General features: G+C 36.9%; 3 protein-coding genes across 3 annotated transcripts; 1 reads left to right on the top strand and 2 right to left on the bottom strand.

Moving 5' to 3' along the window:
• The first annotated feature begins 88 nt into the window (after positions 1 to 88).
• S1P (SITE-1 protease) lies at positions 89 to 5,882 on the top strand. The gene is made up of 10 exons (XM_086245460.1): positions 89 to 764; positions 1,317 to 1,445; positions 1,595 to 1,747; positions 2,096 to 2,212; positions 2,406 to 2,590; positions 2,791 to 3,054; positions 3,166 to 4,237; positions 4,794 to 5,291; positions 5,407 to 5,467; positions 5,563 to 5,882. Exons 1-10 carry the CDS (start codon positions 195 to 197, stop codon positions 5,652 to 5,654), a joined length of 3,141 nt encoding a protein of 1,046 aa, XP_086101586.1. The 5' UTR covers positions 89 to 194; the 3' UTR covers positions 5,655 to 5,882.
• Positions 5,883 to 6,648: 766 nt separating this feature from the next.
• On the bottom strand, positions 6,649 to 11,587 carry PERK1 (proline extensin-like receptor kinase 1). Its single transcript, XM_086243356.1, has 8 exons — positions 10,628 to 11,587; positions 9,285 to 9,848; positions 9,060 to 9,146; positions 8,888 to 8,958; positions 8,489 to 8,565; positions 7,898 to 8,045; positions 7,442 to 7,603; positions 6,649 to 7,253 (listed from the first exon to the last, which is right to left on the bottom strand). Exons 1-8 carry the CDS (start codon positions 11,208 to 11,210, stop codon positions 6,936 to 6,938), a joined length of 2,010 nt encoding a protein of 669 aa, XP_086099482.1. The 5' UTR covers positions 11,211 to 11,587; the 3' UTR covers positions 6,649 to 6,935.
• A 4,608-nt stretch (positions 11,588 to 16,195) lies between these two features.
• NYC1 (NAD(P)-binding Rossmann-fold superfamily protein) lies at positions 16,196 to 20,522 on the bottom strand. Its single transcript, XM_086244787.1, has 10 exons — positions 20,080 to 20,522; positions 19,500 to 19,578; positions 19,272 to 19,407; positions 18,873 to 18,947; positions 18,563 to 18,758; positions 18,220 to 18,288; positions 17,731 to 17,870; positions 17,470 to 17,592; positions 17,052 to 17,244; positions 16,196 to 16,698 (listed from the first exon to the last, which is right to left on the bottom strand). Exons 1-10 carry the CDS (start codon positions 20,458 to 20,460, stop codon positions 16,513 to 16,515), a joined length of 1,578 nt encoding a protein of 525 aa, XP_086100913.1. The 5' UTR covers positions 20,461 to 20,522; the 3' UTR covers positions 16,196 to 16,512.
• Positions 20,523 to 22,421: the final 1,899 nt, after the last annotated feature.

Genomic DNA, 22,421 nt, shown 5'->3' with positions numbered 1-22,421 from the left:
ATTAAAAAAAAAACAAATAAATAAATAATAAAACAAAGTCGCATAAAAAAGACAACGTAAACTGTAGTAGCAAAAAGAAAAATAAAAAGACAACATTCACCGGACAAACTCACATTTTCTCCGATGCGGGAGCTTTCCCGCCAAATCAATGAAGAAGCCTCAACACCAATCTTCATAAGGCCACCATCATCGCCATGACCACTCCTCGGACCTCCACGTCATCACTTTCTCTCTTCTTCTTCTTCATCTCCATTTCCATCTCCATCTTCATCTCTATCTCTCTCCATTTCAAAACCCAAACTTCCCGAACCCTAAACCCAAACCATACCCTAAATTCCTCGCGTCCCCAAACCAACCGTCACAACTACATCGTTCGATTTGTCGAGTACAAAAGGGCGGAAGAGCATCGTGATTATTTGAAGTTAAGCGTTCGATCGGATGGGTGGGATTGGATCGAGAGGAACAACCCGGCCAAGAAGTACCCTACGGATTTCGGATTGGTTTGGATTGAAGAATCGGCGAAGGAAATGTTGATTTCGGAAATTGGGAGGTTGGGGATGGTGAAAGATGTAAATGTGGATGTGATGTATGGGAGGGGTTTGCTTACTGAGGAAAAGAAGGAACGAATTGGGGCTTTTGTCGATGGGAAGAAGCGGCCGGGGAAGATTTTGACGGCGATGTCGTTTAGCGAAGCTGACAGCGATACATACTATACGGCCACAAGTAATTCTTCGATTAGCTGGAGAAGGCAGCTCTTGAATCAGGTGAGGGGTTTTGGTGCTTTTGTGTGAAATTGTTTCAAGGTTTCGTTTGGTTGGCAGGAAAATTGAGGACAAAGGAAAGAAATTGAAGTTGGAAACTTTCTGGTGTTAAAAGTTTCGTTGGTGTTAGAAGATTTAACAAAAATGCAGATAACTTTTTCTTGTTTTTGGGACCAATTTTTTCAGTAATGTAATGAATTTTTAGTCTTTTTGTTTTATCGTATGACTTATACTTAGTATTGTAGAGGAAGCGCATAATTCAGAGCGCAATTTCTTAAATGACCAAAAACACTTAATATAATTTCTGATAATGGCTGAAAATATTTGAGAGTAGTTCACTTTGTTTTTTCTCGATGAAACATGGTGATGTTAATGTGGAGAAGTCCATTTTTATGTGTCTCAAAAACAGGCCATTATGAAATTACATTTTGAGAAAGTTCCAGCTGTGTGTTTTTTCTCTTTTCTTTCATATTTTTTTGGTTTGTCTTTATTCTTGAACTGTTCCTTAGTATTTATTTTTAATTGACTTTCTCATAGATTAATTTATTCTTGCAGAGATCTCAAGTTACGTCATTATTTGGAGCCGATTTTCTTTGGGCAAAAGGGTATACTGGTGCAAAAGTCAAAATGGCCATATTTGACACTGGCATTCGAGCTAACCACCCGCATTTTCGTAATATTAAGGTATTATTTTCTGGGAGAAGATGTTTGAGTCTTTTTCCTTGTGGGTTTTTGTAGTCAGAGTTAATCACCACTATCATAAATACATTCTTATTTGCTTCTTAAACAAATTTTCAATGGATACTGGTTTTGAATTTTGAGCAATTATGCAGGAGCGTACAAACTGGACAAATGAGGATACATTAAACGATAATCTTGGACATGGGACGTTTGTTGCTGGTGTTATTGCTGGTGTAGATGAGGAGTGTCTTGGTTTTGCTCCTGATACAGAGATTTATGCTTTTCGTGTGTTTACAGATGCACAGGTAATGGCATCGGACGTTGGAAGAATTCTTAACATGACATTGTGACTAGAACGCAATAGCCCAATGAGGAAAAAAAGTTGCATTTACTTTTCACTTTATAAGTCTGCCTCGTAAATATCTGGCTCTGTCCTCTAGTGATTTACTAGTATTACTTTATAAGTTTGTATTCAGCTATGAATGGAAATATTTGAGAACTTTTTATTCTCCCTATGATATATAAGAATTTTGTATTCCCCCCTATGATATATAAGTCATTATGTGATTTGAACAATACTTCTCTTCATGAAGTTTCATATAGTTAATAAAATTTAGCAAAATTATGAGAAGTTTGTATTCAGCTTTTTGCAGGTATCATACACATCATGGTTCCTTGATGCATTCAACTATGCCATTGCGACCAATATGGATGTGTTAAATTTGAGTATAGGTGGACCTGATTACTTGGACCTCCCATTCGTGGAGAAGGTAGGGCTTCTTTATTAATTTCCAAATTGCTTAAGGAACCTTTTAGTGTGGTCACTTGGAGCCTTGGGCACTTGGACCTTCATCAACTTTTAGATTCTGAACTCAAACACTTGTGTGCATATCTTTTTCATGGTATTCTTTTAATGGGTGAAACTTATTTTGCTTAACTTTCTGTTGTTTATTTGCTCACCAGGTTTGGGAAATAACAGCAAACAATATAATTATGGTTTCAGCAATTGGGAATGATGGACCGCTTTATGGAACTCTAAACAATCCAGCAGACCAAAGTGATGTCATTGGTGTTGGTGGCATTGACTACAGTGATCACATTGCTTCTTTTTCGTCACGAGGCATGAGTACTTGGGAGATGCCTCATGGGTAGTCTAATAACTTTTCATACTGCTTATTGTGGTTTCTTTATTTGTTTATCCTTTCCCATTATTTTGCTTTTTCTTTAGAGACTAATAATGGTGCTATATATTTTCCGGTGTTTTGTCCTCTGATTGTAACTGTACATGCTATTTTTGTTATTCTAGAAAACATGCAAAATGTTAACTATATAAGTTTTCTCTGTACAGTTATGGTCGGGTGAAGCCGGATGTCGTTGCATATGGACGGGATATTATGGGATCTAAGATCAGTACAGGCTGTAAAAGCTTATCTGGCACTAGTGTGGCAAGTCCTGTGGTTGCTGGTATGGTATGTCTCCTTGTGAGTGTTATCCCTGAAAGCAGTAGGAAGGACACCTTGAATCCAGCAAGCATGAAACAAGCATTGGTTGAGGGTGCTGCGAAGCTCGCTGGTCCGAATATGTATGAGCAAGGTGCAGGCAGGGTTGATCTGTAAGTTCTCCTGATTTACAGGCCCCTTGATTTTTTGTTCAGATTTTATTTACATGTTATTGTCAGCATTGGCGTTATCCTTTTAGTCCTAATTATTGACTATTTGGTCAGGTTAGAATCATATGAAATCCTTAAGAGTTACCAACCTCATGCGAGCATCTTCCCTAGTAGTCTTGATTATACAGATTGCCCTTACTCCTGGCCCTTCTGTCGGCAGCCGCTTTATGCAGGTGCCATGCCTGTTATCTTTAATGCTACCATTCTAAATGGGATGGGTGTAATTGGCTATGTTGAAAGTCCACCGACATGGCATCCTTCAGACGAAGTAGGGAATCTTCTAAGCATTCACTTTACTTATTCCGAAGTTATCTGGCCTTGGACTGGTTATTTAGCGCTTCACATGCAAATTAAGGAAGAAGGTGCACAATTTTCTGGAGAGATTGGAGGCAATGTTACTCTTAGGGTATACAGTCCTCCAGCTCAAGGAGTGAAGGATCTTTGCATTAGTACCTGTGTGCTTCAGTTGAAGTTGAAGATCGTCCCAACACCTCCGAGATCAAAACGAGTTTTGTGGGATCAGTTTCACAGTATTAAATACCCTCCAGGTTACATCCCTAGAGACTCTTTGGATGTTCGTAATGACATTCTTGACTGGCATGGGGATCACCTGCATACAAATTTTCACATTATGTTCAATATGTTACGAGACGCTGGGTATTATGTCGAAACACTTGGTTCGCCTTTTACTTGCTTTGATGCTCTCCGGTATGGGACCCTTCTCCTGGTAGATCTTGAAGAAGAGTACTTTCAAGAGGAGATTGACAAGCTGCAGGATGACGTTATTAATTCTGGACTGGGATTGGCTGTGTTTTCTGAGTGGTATAATGTGGACACAATGGTGAAGATGAGATTTTTTGATGATAACACACGGAGCTGGTGGACTCCAGTCACTGGGGGTGCAAATGTTCCAGCTTTAAATGACCTTTTGGCTCCATTTGGGATTGCATTTGGAGATAAAATTTTGAATGGTGATTTTTCTATTAATGGTGAGCAAAGTCGATATGCCTCTGGAACAGATATTGTGAGGTTTCCAGGAGGCGGTTTTGTGCACAAGTTCCCTTTCCTGGATAGCTCTGAGAGTGGGGCCACTCAGAATATACTTCGGACTGCTGGCATGACCACGGTGAGCAGAAAGGCTACTTAATTCCTTCTTCTTCTTTTTTCTTGTTGATCATAAACAATGAAAGGGTTGTTGGCCAGTGATCTAAGCTATCCAGTTATTATGACTTACCACTGAACTATTCCTAGAGGGAATTTAAACAGTATATTAACTTGGTTATTAAGAGTTCAGAGGACAGTAAGATGATGTGAACTGACACAACTAATGTAGTCAAGTACCGATGGAGCACCTTGCTTATGTCATTCAAATGAAGAAATGTTCAGCCAGTTAAAATAAATAAGGAAAAGGAAAAAAGTTGTAGAATTGTTTTGGAAAATATATTGCTGTCTCATATCTTAACTTGAATGAGATTCTCTCTCTCTCTCTCTCTCTCTCTCTCTCTCTCTCTCTCTCTCTCTCGCACACACACAATTTTATATAATATTCCTTGGAATGAAAAGTTGATTTTGTCATGTGCAGGAGGACATTAGCATATCAGATATGCATACATTTGTTTCCATTGTTTTAATTAAACTCATTTATATATGATATTGATTATGGTACCTTTTGATAAATGCAGGCAGATTCTCCCATTCTTGGTCTTGTAGAGTTGGGTGAAGGTCGTGTTGTAGTGTATGGAGACTCTAACTGTTTGGACAGTAGTCATATGGTGACTAATTGTTATTGGCTCCTGAGGAAGATATTAGATTTCACCGGTGGAAACATCAGAGATCCTGTGCTTTTCTCAAACTCAGTTAAACAAAATTCACCTTTATATATAGAAGACAACCAATTACCGTCGCGTAGAACTGATGTGAATTTCTCTACATATTCTGCTGTTGTGGGAAAGGAATTGATGTGTGGGAGTGACTGTGTATTTGAAATATGGGGAACTAAAGGTTACAGTTCACAGGTCAGGGGAACAAACAGAAGATTACCAGGTTATTCTGTGATTGATTTGGGAAAAGGTTTAAATTCTACAGTCGATATTTCCAATTCGAAGCATCCCAAATTGACCATGGAAAATAGAAGTGATTCTTTGGGAAACAAGTACTTGGGCCTGTTCTATGGGGATGAGGTAAGCAAACCAAAATATTTGGTCAGAATGGTTGATGATATGTTTTTTCTCGCTATTCTTTTACAATCATCCCATAACATGGTACATAATGCTGTGAGTTTGATTCTTCCTGCAGCTTGATATGCCTGTGCTAGTTCCTAGTCATTGGCTTGTTCCTGCAATAATTGCTGTAACTGGCAAGTGATCATTGACCTTTTCGATTTCTAAAAAGAAACATATACATGTTTTTTGATGTTCATTTAATCTTAACTTACTTTGCTGCTATTTATAGGTCTTCTGGTATTTTTGAGCTTTTGGCGAATTCGACAGAAGCGACGGCGTCGAAGGAAAGTACCTAGCTCTGGTCGGTATTCTAATTTATAGTTCCAAATGACCTTTTTTTTTTTTTTTTTTTTTTTTTTTTCCCGTTGGAGGCCTTTAATTTGTAATAGCCATGATCTTCTAAAATTATTATGGTACGAAAGAATTTTTGTAACATCACTTCACTAATTCAAGAGTCATTGATATCAGCTTCCCAGGAAATGATTTTGTATCAGTCATGGATTAATAGAACTATTCGTGCTTCTGATAATCGATTTGTATCCAAGCTCATAGGAATACCCTTTTATATTAAACATCAAGTTGTTTGTTTGTCTATTTATTTTCCCTGTATTTTCAATCAGACAAGAATGTCGATAGTGTTTCTTTGTTGACATTTTGAATCTCAAAAACGTCAAAGAAATGACATAGACAATCAATCAATGCTAATATGTCCACAATATTAGCTCAAGGATAACAAAGGACTGAATGGGAGATCCCGAAAGTTTGAATCTTACTTGTATAGTTGTATGATATATTAATAATAATAAAAGAAAAACGTTGATGGGCTTTCCACACAATAGCAAATCGAAATCAGCCCACAGAAAATCCAGAAATCTCATAGCATAAAACGATAATAATAACACGATTCTTATAGGGAAAAGGTTAAAATTATAATTGCTTAAACTTTTGCCAAAATTATATAATTCAATATTATAACATGTCAATTGTCAATTCTGTACCGTTCAAGGGCTCACTTGAGTTTGAAGTTTGAGCCTTACTTGGGTTCATATAATTATATTGTTATGTAGAGAGGTCCCTACACCCTAGTCCCCACCAACTGCAGAGGGTAATAACTAATAAGAATGCTGCATGTGCATGACAGCATGAAAGGCCAAGCATCATGGGCTGGTGGCCATTTTCTTCTTCAGCATAAAACTCAATTTGACTTTGTCAGAGATACACATGTGATCAGCTTTTCTTTGTTGGACATGGCTAGTGTTGGGTAATTGGATTTCATAATGAATTCCATTGAGCAACTGGTGCTTGAGAATTAAAGGAAACCAAAGTATCATTCAAATTTCAAAGCGTACAGGCATATGTGATGTGGTGGATCAAAAAACCAACAAAAATCCAAACAAGTAGTTTCAAAGAATATCTGAAAGAATTGAAAAAGTTTCCTGTGACTGTTGTATAGGCACTGATGAATACACTGTAAAAACCGATCATTCAAAATGAAGAAACAATATATTTAATTGTGCAAAAGTGAAAGAAGGTGGGGGTAGCTTTGACTTGGAAAAAAGAATATGGGGGTAGCTTTTTACAGGAAAATGGGAATTGGCTGTGTCAAGAGCTTCCACTGAAACCTTGACCGTTTTTCTTCATCCTTCCCATCTCCATTTCATGGGTGGTTTGGCGACTTTGGGCTTCGCTGCTTGAGCCAGATGGGTACAAACCATAATCACTGGTGGGCGCACTGTACTCGCTACTAGCACCGTACTCCTGGCTTCCCAATGCCATCTTCCTAAATTTTTTCATGTCCTCTTTGTACTGGCTTGTGTCATAGTCTGAGCTCCCATAAGAACTATAGGCATTGCTCTGCCCAGGCTGGATTCCTTCATTGAGATCAGACAGAGACACATCTCCCTCTAAAGCACGGACAACCTGCTTGTTTCAAGTAAATAATTGGTCAGACACTTCACAAACTGAGGATACAGAGATATACAATAATTATTTGCAAGATACGTCTTATACAATATATGAAACAATTGTGTGCTCAGTCAACTCAATCAATAAAGAGTCGGTGTTAACTGGAACATGAAAGCTTAAGTTCTAACTCAAGAAATATTTACCTGACTCATTCGTGGACGACGCCGTGCAGAATGACGTACAGAAGCTGCAGCACAAGCAACCATGCGAGCCATCTCCTTGGGATCATAATTATTCTGCAGCCTAGGATCAACCAGTTCATCAAAGTTTTTCTCTTCCAAAGCTCGATTTAGCACAGGTCTTGCCTGCAATGACAATACATGTTCATCAGTCTCTAAAAACACCACTCTCCAGCAACCCAATTCCCAAATAACAAAAAAGACCCGCCACTGGGGATAGAGGGAGGGAGGTGTTGAAACCTTGATTGCAAATATTTTATAAAGAAACAAAGAAACTCTTCAACAAAATGCATGATAACTCCCCCTCCCCCTTTCTCGTTCACCTAAGAGGCTTCTCTAATTGCATGTGTGTGTCTGTGTATGTAAGAGGCACAGAAGAGAGTATGCATTGGTTCACATAGAAAGCAACATATTACTCACCCAGTCAACCAAACTATCCTCCATGTAAGTTTGAGATGCATCAACAGGTCGTCGTCCAGTAATCAACTCCAAAAGCATAACCCCATAGGAGAAAACATCTGACTTGTCTGTGAGTTTTCCGCTTGAAGCATATTCTGGAGCCAGATACCTGAAGGTAGTGAGCATGTAAGAACATGAACAATAAGTGAATTATATATCTACCACAGCAATGTAGATATTTCACGGTTCATAAAAATAAGATTGTCAATCTAGACTAGCTAAGCTGAGATGATAGATTTGATCATGACACCAAATAGACTTTTACAACAATCTTTAGAACCCTCTCAATCATAGAAAAGCATCAAAAGCGGACAGCATGAGCATTACAGATTATTGGGGTAGGGCAAGAGTGTTCAACACAATCATACAACATATATGTTCTAGGCGAAACATCTAGAATCAGCTCAAGCAAAGCAACACACATTCCGGAAGAGCTTGAAACAAAAAGAAATAAAATCTTGGTCATACTTCGGATCAATCTCCAACTAAAAATCAATTATGAAAACTAGTTCCACTAGATATTAACATAAGAAAAGGTCTTATGACTCTTACCCAAAAGTTCCCATCACTCGGGTGGATACGTGAGTATTAAGATCAGAAGAAAGCTTGGCAAGTCCAAAATCCGCAACCTGGCCAGAGACAGTGGATCTCAATTATATAAAAGTAATCACTCCTTGGCATGTCCACACCCAATAAATCTTAAAATAATCACATCACATAGTATTCAAAGTGAGTGCAGCCACTGCTTGCATGTAGAAGTGATCAAATCTGAGTATAATATCTTAGTCAAAATAATTGAAGAACCAAATTTCCAAGGCATAGTAAGAGCTGGCCCAATATCAACAAGAACAAAACTCCAGCGGCCTATAACTTGCCATTCAGGAACTAAATATTTTCTTTTAATAAATGTAAATACTGGAAAGCATTAAGAAATAAATGCACAGTCCATACCTTTGCCTCAAACTTGAAATCCAAAAGTATATTAGCTGCTTTAATATCACGATGAATGATTTTAGGATGACCTGCATGTACATATTATTAGAATGTAAGATCTGCAGTTCCAATGTCAAGGACTACTAAAAGTAATTCTTTTTTCTAATGCATTTTCATATGAAGAACTTACAATCCTCATGAAGATATGCCAGTCCTTTTGCAGATCCTAAAGCAATTTTCAGTCTGGTGGGCCAATCCATGGTAGGTCTCCCTTTTCCTGCGATGTGAATTCTATCAGATCCTTGTAACCAGAAGAATGGACCAACATCATAATGGTAAACATCTTCTAATCAAAAATGTGTATTTCATCATAATGCCTTTTTTTCAATATCATGTACTAAAACAATAAACATACCATGTAAGTGGAACTCCATGGTATTATTTGGAACAAATTCATAAACAAGTAGTCTCTCGGATCCAGTCATGCAATACCCAACCAGTGAAACCAGATGCCTGTGATGTACTCGGCTAATAATTTCAACTTCTGCCTGGAATTCACGTTCCCCTTGCCCACTTCCAGCTTTCAGCTGCTTGACTGCTACTTCCTTCCCATTCGGAAGGACTCCTTTGTGTACATATCCAAATCCACCTTGTCCCAGGAGATTGGCATTTGAGAAGCCATCCGTTGCCAAAGCTAGTTCCTCATACGTAAATGTGCTTTTAGAAAAGCCCAAGGTATAGCCTGGTGGAGGTGGTGGGAGTGGAGTTTCAGACCCTGAATAATTGGAACCAGAACCTCCACTGCTGCTTGTGAAAGGTGGTGGTGGTGGCGGCGGCGTTGGAACATATGCTGATGAGTGTGGTGGCCGTGATGCCACTGGTGGTGGGGGAGATGGCTTTGGATTCATTGTGACTACATGATCCGGAGGTGCGGGAGCATTTTGTTGCCACTGACGTGGTGGACCATAGTAATGACCATCTGGAAAACACAAGCAAACACCAGGAAATGATTATTACCATCCAACTGGGTAATTTACAGCAGGGGCGTCTTGAACATAAAAGTAAATGATATTTCCAAGATTGCTTTCTACTTAATAACTATTTTATAGGTGTACGAAGAACCTTCCTCTGAAATATTTTCGTTTGAACAAAACTTTAATAAAATAATAAATCATCATATAAACAAAAATGAAAAGGCAACCATAAACAACATAAGCATTTTAAATCCATATGAAATTCAACTGAAATATAAATAAAGAATCCTATGTTTCTTGTAAGAAAGTGAATGACGGATGGACATTCAAAGATTTGATGAGAGTAAGATTGATAACTCGACCATAACCCCTGAACATATTATACTTTACCAGATTCACCAGGCCTTCATTCTAATCCATAGAAAACACACATGCAGATGTCTTCACCAATTCGGATAACAAAAAAAAATCCATAGCAATGCGAATCAAATGCAGAAACTTGAATTCTCGAAATTCAGAACAGCACTTTTAAAAACCATGACCAGATCCAAAGGGATCCTCCAACCCCAAAAGTCCCAAAAATCTTGGTCAAAGACTACTTTAGCATGTACCCAGAAAACGCATTCTGAATTGAACTTCAAAAAGTCCAAAAATTTGATCATTTCCATCAAATTCCAGATGCCCAGTAATCAGAATGGTCCAAAATATACCGATCTAAAACTCAACCAAACAAAAAACGGTGATAGACCCACATCACAAAATCTCAACAAAAAAAAGGCCGTACCTTTAGGCCCAGGAGGCGGCGGCGGAGGCATATAATATTCTTGCTCATCTCTTCTCTTCCTCTTCTTCTTAGTGCAAAAAATACAGAAAATACTCAGCACGACTAAAACTCCCACAGCCCCAATAGCAATCCCAACCACAACCCCAGTATTCAAGCCCGATGATGATGGCGACGAAGAGGGTGTAGACGCTTTTGGCGGTGGCGGAGGACTCTTGGCCGACGGGGTCGTAGGCGTTGTAGAAGAAGGCGGCGGCGGAGACTTGGTTGAGTTGGAAGGAGAAGGCGGTGAGGGAGTGGTGGATGGTGGTGAGGGAGTGGTGGGTGGTGGTGAGGGAGTGGTGGGTGGTGGTGAGGAAGTGGTGGATGGTGGTGAGGGAGTGGCGGATGGTGGCGGTGACGTGGTCGTCGGCGGTGGTGGTGATGATGGGGTTGCTGGTGGAGGTGCGCTCGGAGTCGCTGGTGGGGGTGCGCTTGGGGTTGCCGGTGGTGGAGCGCTCGGGGTTGCCGGTGGGGGCGCGGTCTGGGATGGCGGTGGTGGCGCGGTGGTGTTGGTCGCCCCCGGCGCCGGAGCTGAAGCCGACATTGCTTACTTGTTGTTGTTATCACTTATCAGATATATGAAAAAGAAATGGTTCCAGGGATAAAAGCTTCGTTCTTTCTCAGTTTCTCTTTCTCTCTCAAAAAAAGCAGAGAGTGAGAGAATGAGAGAGATTGGAGATCGAATGTTTCAGTAGTTAATGAAGAGAGGTACGAGGCAGGCAACGGACACACGCAGAGACAGACAGATAGCGTTTGCTTTTTTTTTTTTTTTTTCGGGTTTCGAAATTTGGAAGGTATATTTGTTGCTCTTTTTTTCTTTTATTTGATCATAATAATTTCTTATCACATGGTAGGAGGACCGTAGGACTTAGGAGAGAGATCATCTTCTGGATTTGCTGTGCTGTGCTGTGCTGTGCTGTGGAGCTGACCAGCTTAGCTTTAGAGCAAGATGGATTAGAGAAGAGGCTTTTGTCTGGGCCATCACTGCTGTGGGGCCTACGCGATTGGTCCGCGCGTTTCTCCGTCTTTTGCTCGTCTTGGGATTTTTATTCTTTTTGGTTTGGTTGGTGAATTGGGACGGACGGCCTTTTTTTTTTTTTTTTTTCTGTTTCTTAATTTGTTTTTTTGTTTTCTCGTCGTTCTTGCGCAATATTCTCACGCGGTATTATGTCCAAATTAATTTACATTTTTTTCGCCTTCAATTATCAGTGATATATTACCACATGTGATAACTTTTTTCAATTAAAAAAATATGATACACTTGTGATTGGATTTTACCAAGACTTTTGTTATCACACCACATGCAAACACATTTACACTCAAATATTCTTAATAAATTTGGATTTAGTTCATCTAAAATCCACCGAAAAGAAAAGCGTGCAAAAAAATTAAACTGAGTACTATAAAGTCTACAAATAAGTATATTCTAACTAAATATTACAAAGACTTTAGTTTTAGTGATTAAAAATATTTATTTTTATATCCAATACTAAAGTTAAAATTCGCTATTATGATTTTCTTCTTTAATATCTCTTGTAACGAAAACAAATAATAGATAATTACCATAGTGTCTAAATTCGAGTAAGTTTTTTTCCTACGAAAGGCCATAAGATTCCACACAAAACACCACTAAAGTTGTACATGAGAGAGAGAAGTTTGATATTTTTTAATCATGTGCTGCTAAGCATAATTGATTCGGTTCACTTTAGCTATCCAATCGCATTAGTTCCAGGAGATCACTTGGATTTAACTGGGCCTAATTGTCTAGACAGAGTCTTTAAATTAAGCCTGAAACTTCGAAGTAAGAAATGGACAAACAAGTACGAGCCAAAATTGCTGAAGCCATAAATATTGCATACACTATACATAGGCGATCCAAAATTGCTGCTTCCTATGTCACATTTGTGAAGTGTTGCTTTTCTTAATTTTAAACTTGGTTAAGGGACCATGCATGCATCACAAATTAAATAGGAGTGGTTATAGGTTGATGTCAGCATTTTAAAGGATCACACTTTAATTTGTAACACTACCTCAAGCCAAAGGCAAAGGGACTTGCATGAAAAATAAAATATTTCACTTTTTTATATTTTTTTTAAGTATCATGGTCAACTCGCATCAATTACCTTTATCCAAAAGAAAATTGTTTTCCTAATTTTGGAATTGTTGGATACTAAAAACTGTTCTAGATGATAATTTTAAGTCATTCACAACAGTTTTAGTGTTTAATAAAAAAATCAATAAGTGTAGTATTTCAGTGTTATAAATATGATTTCACTATGATTAAGTTCACACACACCCACTTAAAATCTTCACCCATGAGGCCTTACTCTATTGGTTTTTTTATTTCATTTGGGGTGGACTAGATAAATACAAATGAATGTTATCATATCAATTAGAATCTAAAAAATTGGGATACCAATTAGTGCTCCCAATATTATTGGTATCAAATTATACACATAAGCAACATTATCCTATCTCGAAGGAGTGTCTATAAATAACATTGTTAGCTACCATAACCCTTTTAATTCTTTTTAGTTTTTATAGAATCAATATTTGTTTGAATTTTTACAAAGAAGGCAATACATGTAAATTGCAATCCAAACTTTCTTCATATATACATTTATAATCCCAAAGGATATGGCGGAATAAGGCATAGAGGATTTCAAAATGAAAGTGAGCTGTGCAATTAAACCCCATCAATAAGGTTACCCAGAAAGCATAAAATAAGGCAAATTAATTAATGAGTTTATTTCAAATTATGAATGAGTCAAAGATTAGGTGATCCTAATTGATCTAATTTGAAAATGGCAGTAGCTGTTACTCTAAGTAAATGCCACTCCAGCTGGATACCAACAGCTAGCTAACCACACAGAACGATGCTGACAAGTTTCCTAGAGAAAAATAGGGATACCAAATTCATATATATTTAATGCACCGAGAAATCGTCTTCTAAACTGAAGACGTACTTCAATTGTAAATTTGTAATTAAGTAGTAGTACACTACTACGCATTTAGGGTTTAGGGTTTAATGCTCAGTAATATTAGGAGTAAAATTATGTGTATCACATTGTGAATTAACTCGGTTGAAATAAACCACCGAGAGAAGTAGTGTTTGTCAACAGAAAGCCTGGTTTATAAATATTTTTAGAGTAATTATTTTGTATTACCGTTATATTATTATAACATGTAGATTAGATGTGACAATATAACAATTATACATAATAATTGTTTATGAAAAAGTTTTATGCGATTATAATACCACATGTCATGTTAACGTGATGTTATTAATCCATTCAAATTATAACACGTATATAATTATTAATAGCTAAAATCTTAAATCTTAAACCACAATCTTATAATAAAGTTACGTTGTTAAGATTGAATTTATGAATTTATCAGTAGTGCTAGACATCCCACATTTTTATACTATAATTTTATACCACCTTATGTGGCAACTTACATGGCATTCATGCATTGGACAGTAAAAAATAAAAACAAAAATTCAAAAAGAAAAAGAAAAACTTTGTCCAGTAAAATAATGACACGTAAGATTGTATAAAAATATGGTATAAGAATGTGGTAAATATAGCATTATTCTTAATTTAATCAATGATTCATATTCACACTGTTGATAACCATGCATGGAACATAGCATATGTATGCATGATAAAAAAAATAGCACGAACTGGTCCAATCTTCGTCTGCAGGAAGCACGCACAAAGAAGGCAGGCATAGGCAGGCGGGGCGGCTTCGCCAAGTCAATTCCAAAAAAAATGAGCAGCGCAGGAAAGCGTCTTCATCACTACTTGGTCAAGAGAACAGCATGGTCTGCAATATATGGATATTTGCCGGCGATTTTTTCATGTTTATTTTTGGGATTATAGACATTAATTAGATAATTAAACAGGTTAGATGTATGTTAATTTGTTGCAGACCTAACTCATCCATACATTAATTATTTGTCCAAACACTGGAAGTCATAGACCACGCCTAGTTTTAAGCTAGCTTTCAATTCAAACCTGAATATAATGCCTTACAAGTTGTTTATAAAAACGTCAATAAGTATTTTATATTTATCTTCTTCACAAAGGAAATTGAAATCTTCAATGTCATTTTCACAGCGTTGGGTACCCTGTGACACACTGTTACTATGGTGTGTTATTCACAATAATTTGAGATTAACCTAAAGATTTTAGATTTGGTATTTTAGATTTTGATTGGGACGTTATTGTATATGTTCCCGGCACATTACTTAATTTTTTCACAAATAATGTGTGAAATCCATCATAATATTAGGTCTTACATATATTTTTCTGAAAGTCTGGCACACTTAAGTTGGCTCGACACAAAAATTTTGTTGTTGATGAGAATTTGAGAAGTACTCATGCAATGTGCATGATGATGAAGAAATAAGTGTTAAAAAGCTTATTAATTAGGGATTGCCTTTATAATTAGAAAGAAGGGTATTTCATTAGGGAAACCAATTATGTTAATGATAAAAATTAATAATCTGATACTGAAAGAAGAATTAAGTGAGAAGAAAAGTAGGCTGCCAGCAAATTCTTGAAGATAAGATGCGCTAGTGGAAGGTTTATATATGTTCAAACATGCAAGGCAGCAGAATTATCAAGACCTGGGACATTTTACCTGACAATGTCGTTTAAAAAAGAAAAACAGAAGGCAAACAAAACAATATATATATATAATAAAACGAACAAAAAATAATAATAAAGATGATTATATATTCTTCTTTGTGGGATTGAAATTTGAATGAAATTGAAAAGTGAGGTCCAATTGGCAAGGGCTCACATGGTAATGACATTATTGTATTAGGTTCTCATAATTAGTGGCATGACATTCGGCTGTTTTCATTTTGACTAAAGTAAGAGAGGCAAATATTCAGCTCAATCCAGCTATCTCCTTTATTATTTTTTATATGCAATAAATATAATAAACTTGTTCAGCTGACTTAGAGGCTTTTATAAATTTGTGAGTACGAATTGTTCACATTGTTATATCATAGTCTATATATGTGAGTACGAATGATTAGTTTATAGTACTATAATTAGTGTTATAAATAATTGTGTGGCAAAACGAATGATTAGTAAAAACCACACTTAAGCTACATAATCATAGTGGCTACTTGCCGCCAGTTGGGTCAAGAAATTTCAGTTAAGATGAAGGCGTGATTCAAGAGGGGGATTGGTTAGGTGTGAAACCCAGTGTGAATTGAATGGTCAATCTATTGTCGTATTTAGATGACTTATAATCTTTGTAAGTAATTTGCTAGAAAGATCAAATTATTATTTTCAGTAGGAGGGAGAGCGAGAGTCGATTTCAAACCTTAGGTGCATCGAGGTAAATACTCTCTCATTAGAGCCACAAAACCCCATAAGTATCACATTTTTCACAGGGGCAGAAAAACCATATTTTGTTAATGCAGATGTCAGTTGGTCATGTGTTTCTCTCTAATTAATAATTGGAAGTATAATTATGTTCTACTTAATCTTCATTATGGACTCTGCCTCATTTGATGGAGCGTGTACAAGTACAAATATATTGGAATCAAATATGATTATGAACAACTTAAGTCTCTTTCACATATTTCTGCATAGAGAGCCCACAAAGGTCGGCTTTGTAAATGATGCTCCAAGAGACTTCGACAAATGAATGCTTTATAACTGATTAGTGTCCCAAGTATGCAGGGTGAAAAAATGGTACCCCACATTTGTTTGGTATCTTTCTGTTGCCTACCTTGTCCCAAGCACTTGAGCTGGTCCTTCACAAATAGCAGCATCTGCACCATGTATTCCTAGTGGTTTCGGTTTTTACTACCGGTGAAAATCTCAGGTACCAGGAAAGCTGCTGCCTGTGCTAGAAAGAATTATGAAGGCACAAACAACAGAAAGTGAGAAGACAGACACCCAAGTGTTTTCTGTGTACATCTCCATTGCATCAGTAAAATAGAAACGAGTGCGGTTTTCAGCCCAGTTACGAATTCTGTCCGCCTCTGATGCGTATAATGCCTTGCCCTGCAAGTTATGCCAGAATCAGTTCTTGCATTTTTGCACTACGGATATTTAACAATCATAGCATTGCACTGTGGCCATTTGAGCAGTCAGTCTAAATCATCACAAATGTAAGTATCTAAAGGGCCGCCAGACTCCAACTTGCAAATCAAGAACCATATACTGAACCAAGTTTCATATACTTGATTGGAATAAAATTTAGCCAGCAGGAACTTTTTCAAGTAGATATTAGGAATAAAAACAAAGTCTACAGATTGCATTGAATTTCATAAACTTGATACTCAGCTGAAACTTCACCAACTCAGATATATGTATACTGCAATACGCATCAATCCATATAAAGTATAAATAATTACCTGATCATCAAACCAGCGACCTCGTCGCAGCCATGCAGTTACTAAAGCAAGTAAGATCCTAGGTGGTGTCAAGTAATTGATGGCCTTCCCTGTTCCCTTTACAACCCGCATCCGCGGAACTAAAGTTCTAGCTACTGTTTCAGGAAGCTCGCATATGAAGTTAAACATTTGTTTATTTTTTAAAGAAGAACCACTGCAAACAAGCCATAGGAAATGCATCAGATCCTAGCATGAAGAAAAACCATTTACACAGGAAGCACTATGATCTGCAGGGGCAAACTCATTTAATGATGGGATGGTGCTGGGATAATTCACTGAGCTCAAAGCCGTGATCAGTGCAATTTGAACAATAAGCTTAGAAATTGATACAAGTGAAATAAGTAATGCATCACAGAAAACAGTGATTCATCCAGCGCACCTCAGAAGTAGATCTGTAAGAACCATGCCTGGAGATGCTGTGTGCACTCCTACTTTAGACCGCTTGCACTCCTTTAAAAGTGATGATTGAAGCTGTCGAAGACCACACTTTGTTGACCCATAGCTAAAGGTTAAAGAGATAAAATAGCATAAGTATTACTGTCACCTATCAGAAATAACAATTGTAAAAAGATATATAACACTTCCGCCTCTTTCAACAAACATAAAAGCTATTTTCCATTAAAAACTCAGAGGCACTCACACAGCTGTCAAAGGGGTACTTGATCCCCCAGAGCCTGCCCCATCCATATTAAATATGTGCCCACCCTTGGGCTGATTTCTCATTACACGCATGGCTTCTCGAGTGCAGAGTATAGACCCAACCAGGTTTGTTGAAACAATCTTAACAGAAAATTAGAAGGTAAAAGCCAAATTAGTTGAACCAGTTTGAAATGATTATATATTGTAGACATAATGTTTTGGCAGTACTGTTGGCCAGCAGCATGATACACATTTTCAATATAGTCTAAAGAAAGTTTCTGTTCAATGCACACACACGGGGGGTGTTGATAGCACTCATTTGACATTAAGCACATACTTAGAAGCTAATGCTGATATCAGCATTAAATCAGGCACTAATTGCAGATCTTCATTGGTTTCTGGGAAAAACGCCAGAATTTTAGGGGGTTGATAAAGCCACTTGAATGCTACATCCAACAATATGAATAAAGAGCCATTTATCTACAAATACCTGTTTAATGTCTTCATCAGTAAACTGAAGCAAGGGCCTAAATCCTTTGTTTGCGCCAGCATTGTTTATCTGTCAAAGGGTTTACAAATTAGATAGTAAAAGATTTGGAGCTGCTAAAATTTTGAAATCTGCATGCCACATGGGATTTAGTAATGTTAAATGTTTCCGTATTGTATTTGGAATAGAGAAACTCTTACATAATGAAAATTCTGGGACAAATGATAATTCATCAGAGTATAGCATGAAGTCCAAGACATCAAGTGAGTAAAATTCAACACATATCTAAAACATCAACCACCAAATGCAAGGTGATAACATCAACTTGAAAATCTCAAAAACTTACCCAAATGTCAATATGACCAAGTTCACTAATAGCAAAATTTGACAGCTTCTGTACGTCACCAGGTTCACAAACATCACATGCTATGCCAACCACTTTTGCATGTTCCAGGTTTGTCCTAGATGAGCCACCTCTCGTGATTTTACCTTCCTTTAGGTTTTCCTCAAGCTCTCTGACAGTTTCATTTACAGACTCGGGGCTGCCTTAACAAGATCCAGTATTTGTTGAGGTTGCATTAGTACTCTTGATAACACCAAAGTGCATAGATGTTGATAAGTTTATAAATAAACATATATCATAATCTAAACACCACCTTCGAGAAGCGACGACCACACGGTCTCCAGAAAGAAGAAATTCACGAGCAAGTGCTTTCCCAAGTCCCCTTGTACTGCACCAGCCAGTCAACATGCGAAAACAACATGAAAATCACATATGTTTTTGAGCCCTATTAAGCCAATTTCATATGGACATTATATGAAAATCAAGTATGTGAATTGGAAAAAGAAGAACAAAAACATGTCTTTTTTAGTATCAAAAACCAATTGCAATTAAATGAGATGACTCTTGATGTTAACATAGCATTACAAAGCCTCCACCCATACCACCCCTCCTTACACACTGATTATAGGGCAGTCCAGTTTGTAACCAAAAAGTAAAAATAATAAGAAACCAAGACTGTTTAATTAAGCAGGCAGAGAGAGAGACTACCTACCTTCCGCTAATGACAACATTACGCGGACCAGCTCGACAGTGTTCCTCTAAAACCATGTTAGCTCCTATCATAGTCCCAATGATAATTCCTCCAAGCCAGCTGTACCAAACCAGAGCATTCAACTGACTGTCTCCACCTTCACAAAATTTGCTATCACTTAGAGGTCTACATATGGAGCATCACATTAGGACAGAGAATAAAAAACTGAAAAGTAACGTGCTTTCTAACCTGATAACTGAAACCCAATTTCCAGTATAACTCCAGTACTCATCATGGTCACAATATATCTTCCAATTTGGACGGCAATCTGAGTGTTTGAGAGAGGGAGATAGAGAGGCAGGGTTAAATTTGAAAGATATTAAATTTGAAAGATACTAGCTGATTTATAATTAGAAGCATGTCAAAGGCCATAAGATACCCATAATAAGTCCATCAATAGATTGCTGAGATGTCCATAGCAGGAGAATAGAATCAAAATTAGAAATAGTATTGTTTTGTATTATACATGTATGCATTAGTAGAAGATCTAATTAACTTGACAATAATACAAAATCTACAGACTTAAGTTCATTTTTCTTTTCAAATTGTTTCTAAGAATTCGAATAACCAAATTGACGGAACAACCATTTTGAAAAATCATCATTTTCCCGTGGCCCCAGTTAATCAAAGCTTCAAGATTTAAAATCTCAACTAATTTTCTTTCTTTGCATTTTCTGAACAACCAAACTGAAACAAATACATACTCCAACTAAGAAAATCATAATTGTTAATAAAATGGGAAAAAAGAACACCATTAAACAATACTTACCGAGGAACAAACCTCCTCCAACTTGGCCACAGCCTTCTTATACTCATCGTCATGTCTTGAACGCAAACCAACACCTCCCAAAACAGTAGACCCCAAAGATTCCCAAAACCCACTACCCTTCTTCAACTTCACCTCACTTTCCTTCAAATTCCCACGCTTTCTCGCACTTTCTACCACTTTCTCTTCCACGTCCCCTCCATCCTCGTTCATAAACGACCTGCACTGTTTCGAGCAAAACCCATTACGGCTTGTGGGTAGTACTGAACCGGGCCGGCGAAAACCCGAGCCGAGGATGACCGTTGGGCCGGTCCTGTGGTAGTCCTTGAAGTTGAAGTGGTCTAAGCTTTGTGGGTTTATGTGAAGCTTTGTTACGATGGCCATTGGCGATAGAGTAACTGACAGCTCGTCAAAGTGTGGTTCCAATCTTTGTGGAATTTGTGAGCTTCGCTTGTGTTTTAGTTATTCTTATACGTTTTTCATTTATTTTTTGACAAAATTTGTGAATGAAAACAACGTTAAACAAAGAAAATATCTTCGCGGGAGATTAAGACACTTAGGAGTGTGCAGCCAAAGAGGTGTGTGATGACCACACGTTGGAGCAACCTCATCTGCTTGTGATTGGGTGACACGTGTCGTTGTGGGTCTGTGTCATCGTGTCGTTTTTGTGTTGGTGAGATTGAGAAGAATGGAAGATCAAGATGAGTCTTGTACTCATCAAACACTGCCCTGATTGAGTAATAAAACTGGTAAGTGCTAACTGCTAACCGTTGGATATATCGCATAATTTGGCACATGACGTCCGGCCCATTGTTTTAGGGTCATGGGTCGGTCCAGTACTCCATTTCCATATAATACACAGATTGGGCCGATAAGTGGGCATGGTGTGATTTGAGTTTTTTTCCTCTGGTTTTTAAGCAATAATCTTTGTTGTTTTAGGGATGAATTTGGGTGCACGTGGATAAATTATAAGGCTAATTACAAATAAATTAATAAAATTTTTTACAATTATATTTTAGTCAATACACTTTTTCATAATTTTATTTTAGTCACTATTGACTAAAATAAATTACAATAAATTAATAAACATATATTATTATTCAAAGTTATATTTGTATTAGATTTGTTTTTGACTTCTACGCAGCAAAATGGCTTAGAGTTTAATTCTTGGGTTTTGGATAAAAACCTAAACTCTAAACTATAAGCTCTAAAACCCTAATTTTAAACTCTAAATCTTATTTATATATCATGCACGTCATTTTTAAACCCTAAACTAAATTAAGGGCAATATCATAATTTTATGCCCATAAGTAATTAAAAAAATAAATTGACTAATTGGTATTTTCCAATGCACTCAAGTACATGACATCATCCAGTGAATTGAGTTTTGTGACTAATAGGATATAATTTCAAACTTATTGACTTTTATGGGAAAATAAAATTTACATTAACTATTATGTAATATTGAAATATTTTATTGATTTAAATGTAATTTGCTATAAATTATACTACTCTTCCAATTAAGATATTCCAATAACTGTACAGTAATCTTTATTGTTTACTTGAAAAGATAATTAACAACTAATTGTTAGTTTAATAGTATTTTTTTTTTTTTTTAAATGTTAGAAGATGTTCCAAATTTGAATTCTCCATTCCGAATAAAAAAAATCTAAAAGATAATTAGATGATTTAAAAAATTAGAATGAACTAGAAGACAATCATCTTTATATTGTACATCAACAGTCCCTGCATTTATAAACACATTGTAAGATGTACCAACATGGCATTATCCAAATTTGCTTACTATAAAAAAGATCGCATGATGCAAAATGAGGTAGACAACCAAGTTAGAAAAAAAAAAATGTGGATGCCAGCTTGTGCCCAGCTGACATGTTCCCAAGAATAGAGAAGAATAACATGCAATTATTATTTTTCTTGGTATTACTGTCTTATTTTGGTACTAATAATTTAAAAATAATGATAATGGAATGATCAAACATGATTTCATTATTTTAATTAACAAGTTAACCAAACATAACTCACGCTCGCCAGAAAATTCTTTGTTAGCTGACCATGAATAACCAATGTTGGGCTTGACAATTTTTTATCTTTCCCTTACTTTTGTTTTTTTGTGCATGCTTTTTATTTCTTACATTGTTAACGAAGTGAATTATTGAGTCCTACACAAGGGTTTAAATTTCGAAGTTTTTCGGTGAAATTTCGCCGAAAATTTCGTTTTTTAGGGGTTCCGAAATTTTAACACGGATTCGCCGAAATTTCGGAAAATTTCGGCTAAATATTCGAAATTTCGCTTAACAACCCAGAAACGGAGAAACCCAGCCGCC

This window comes from Dryas octopetala, chromosome 5 (assembly GCF_963921425.1).
Source record: "Dryas octopetala chromosome 5, drDryOcto1.1, whole genome shotgun sequence".
Lineage (NCBI taxonomy): Eukaryota > Viridiplantae > Streptophyta > Magnoliopsida > Rosales > Rosaceae > Dryas > Dryas octopetala.
Note: the sequence above shows the minus strand (reverse complement) of the source record. Positions and strands in the feature narration are given on the sequence as shown.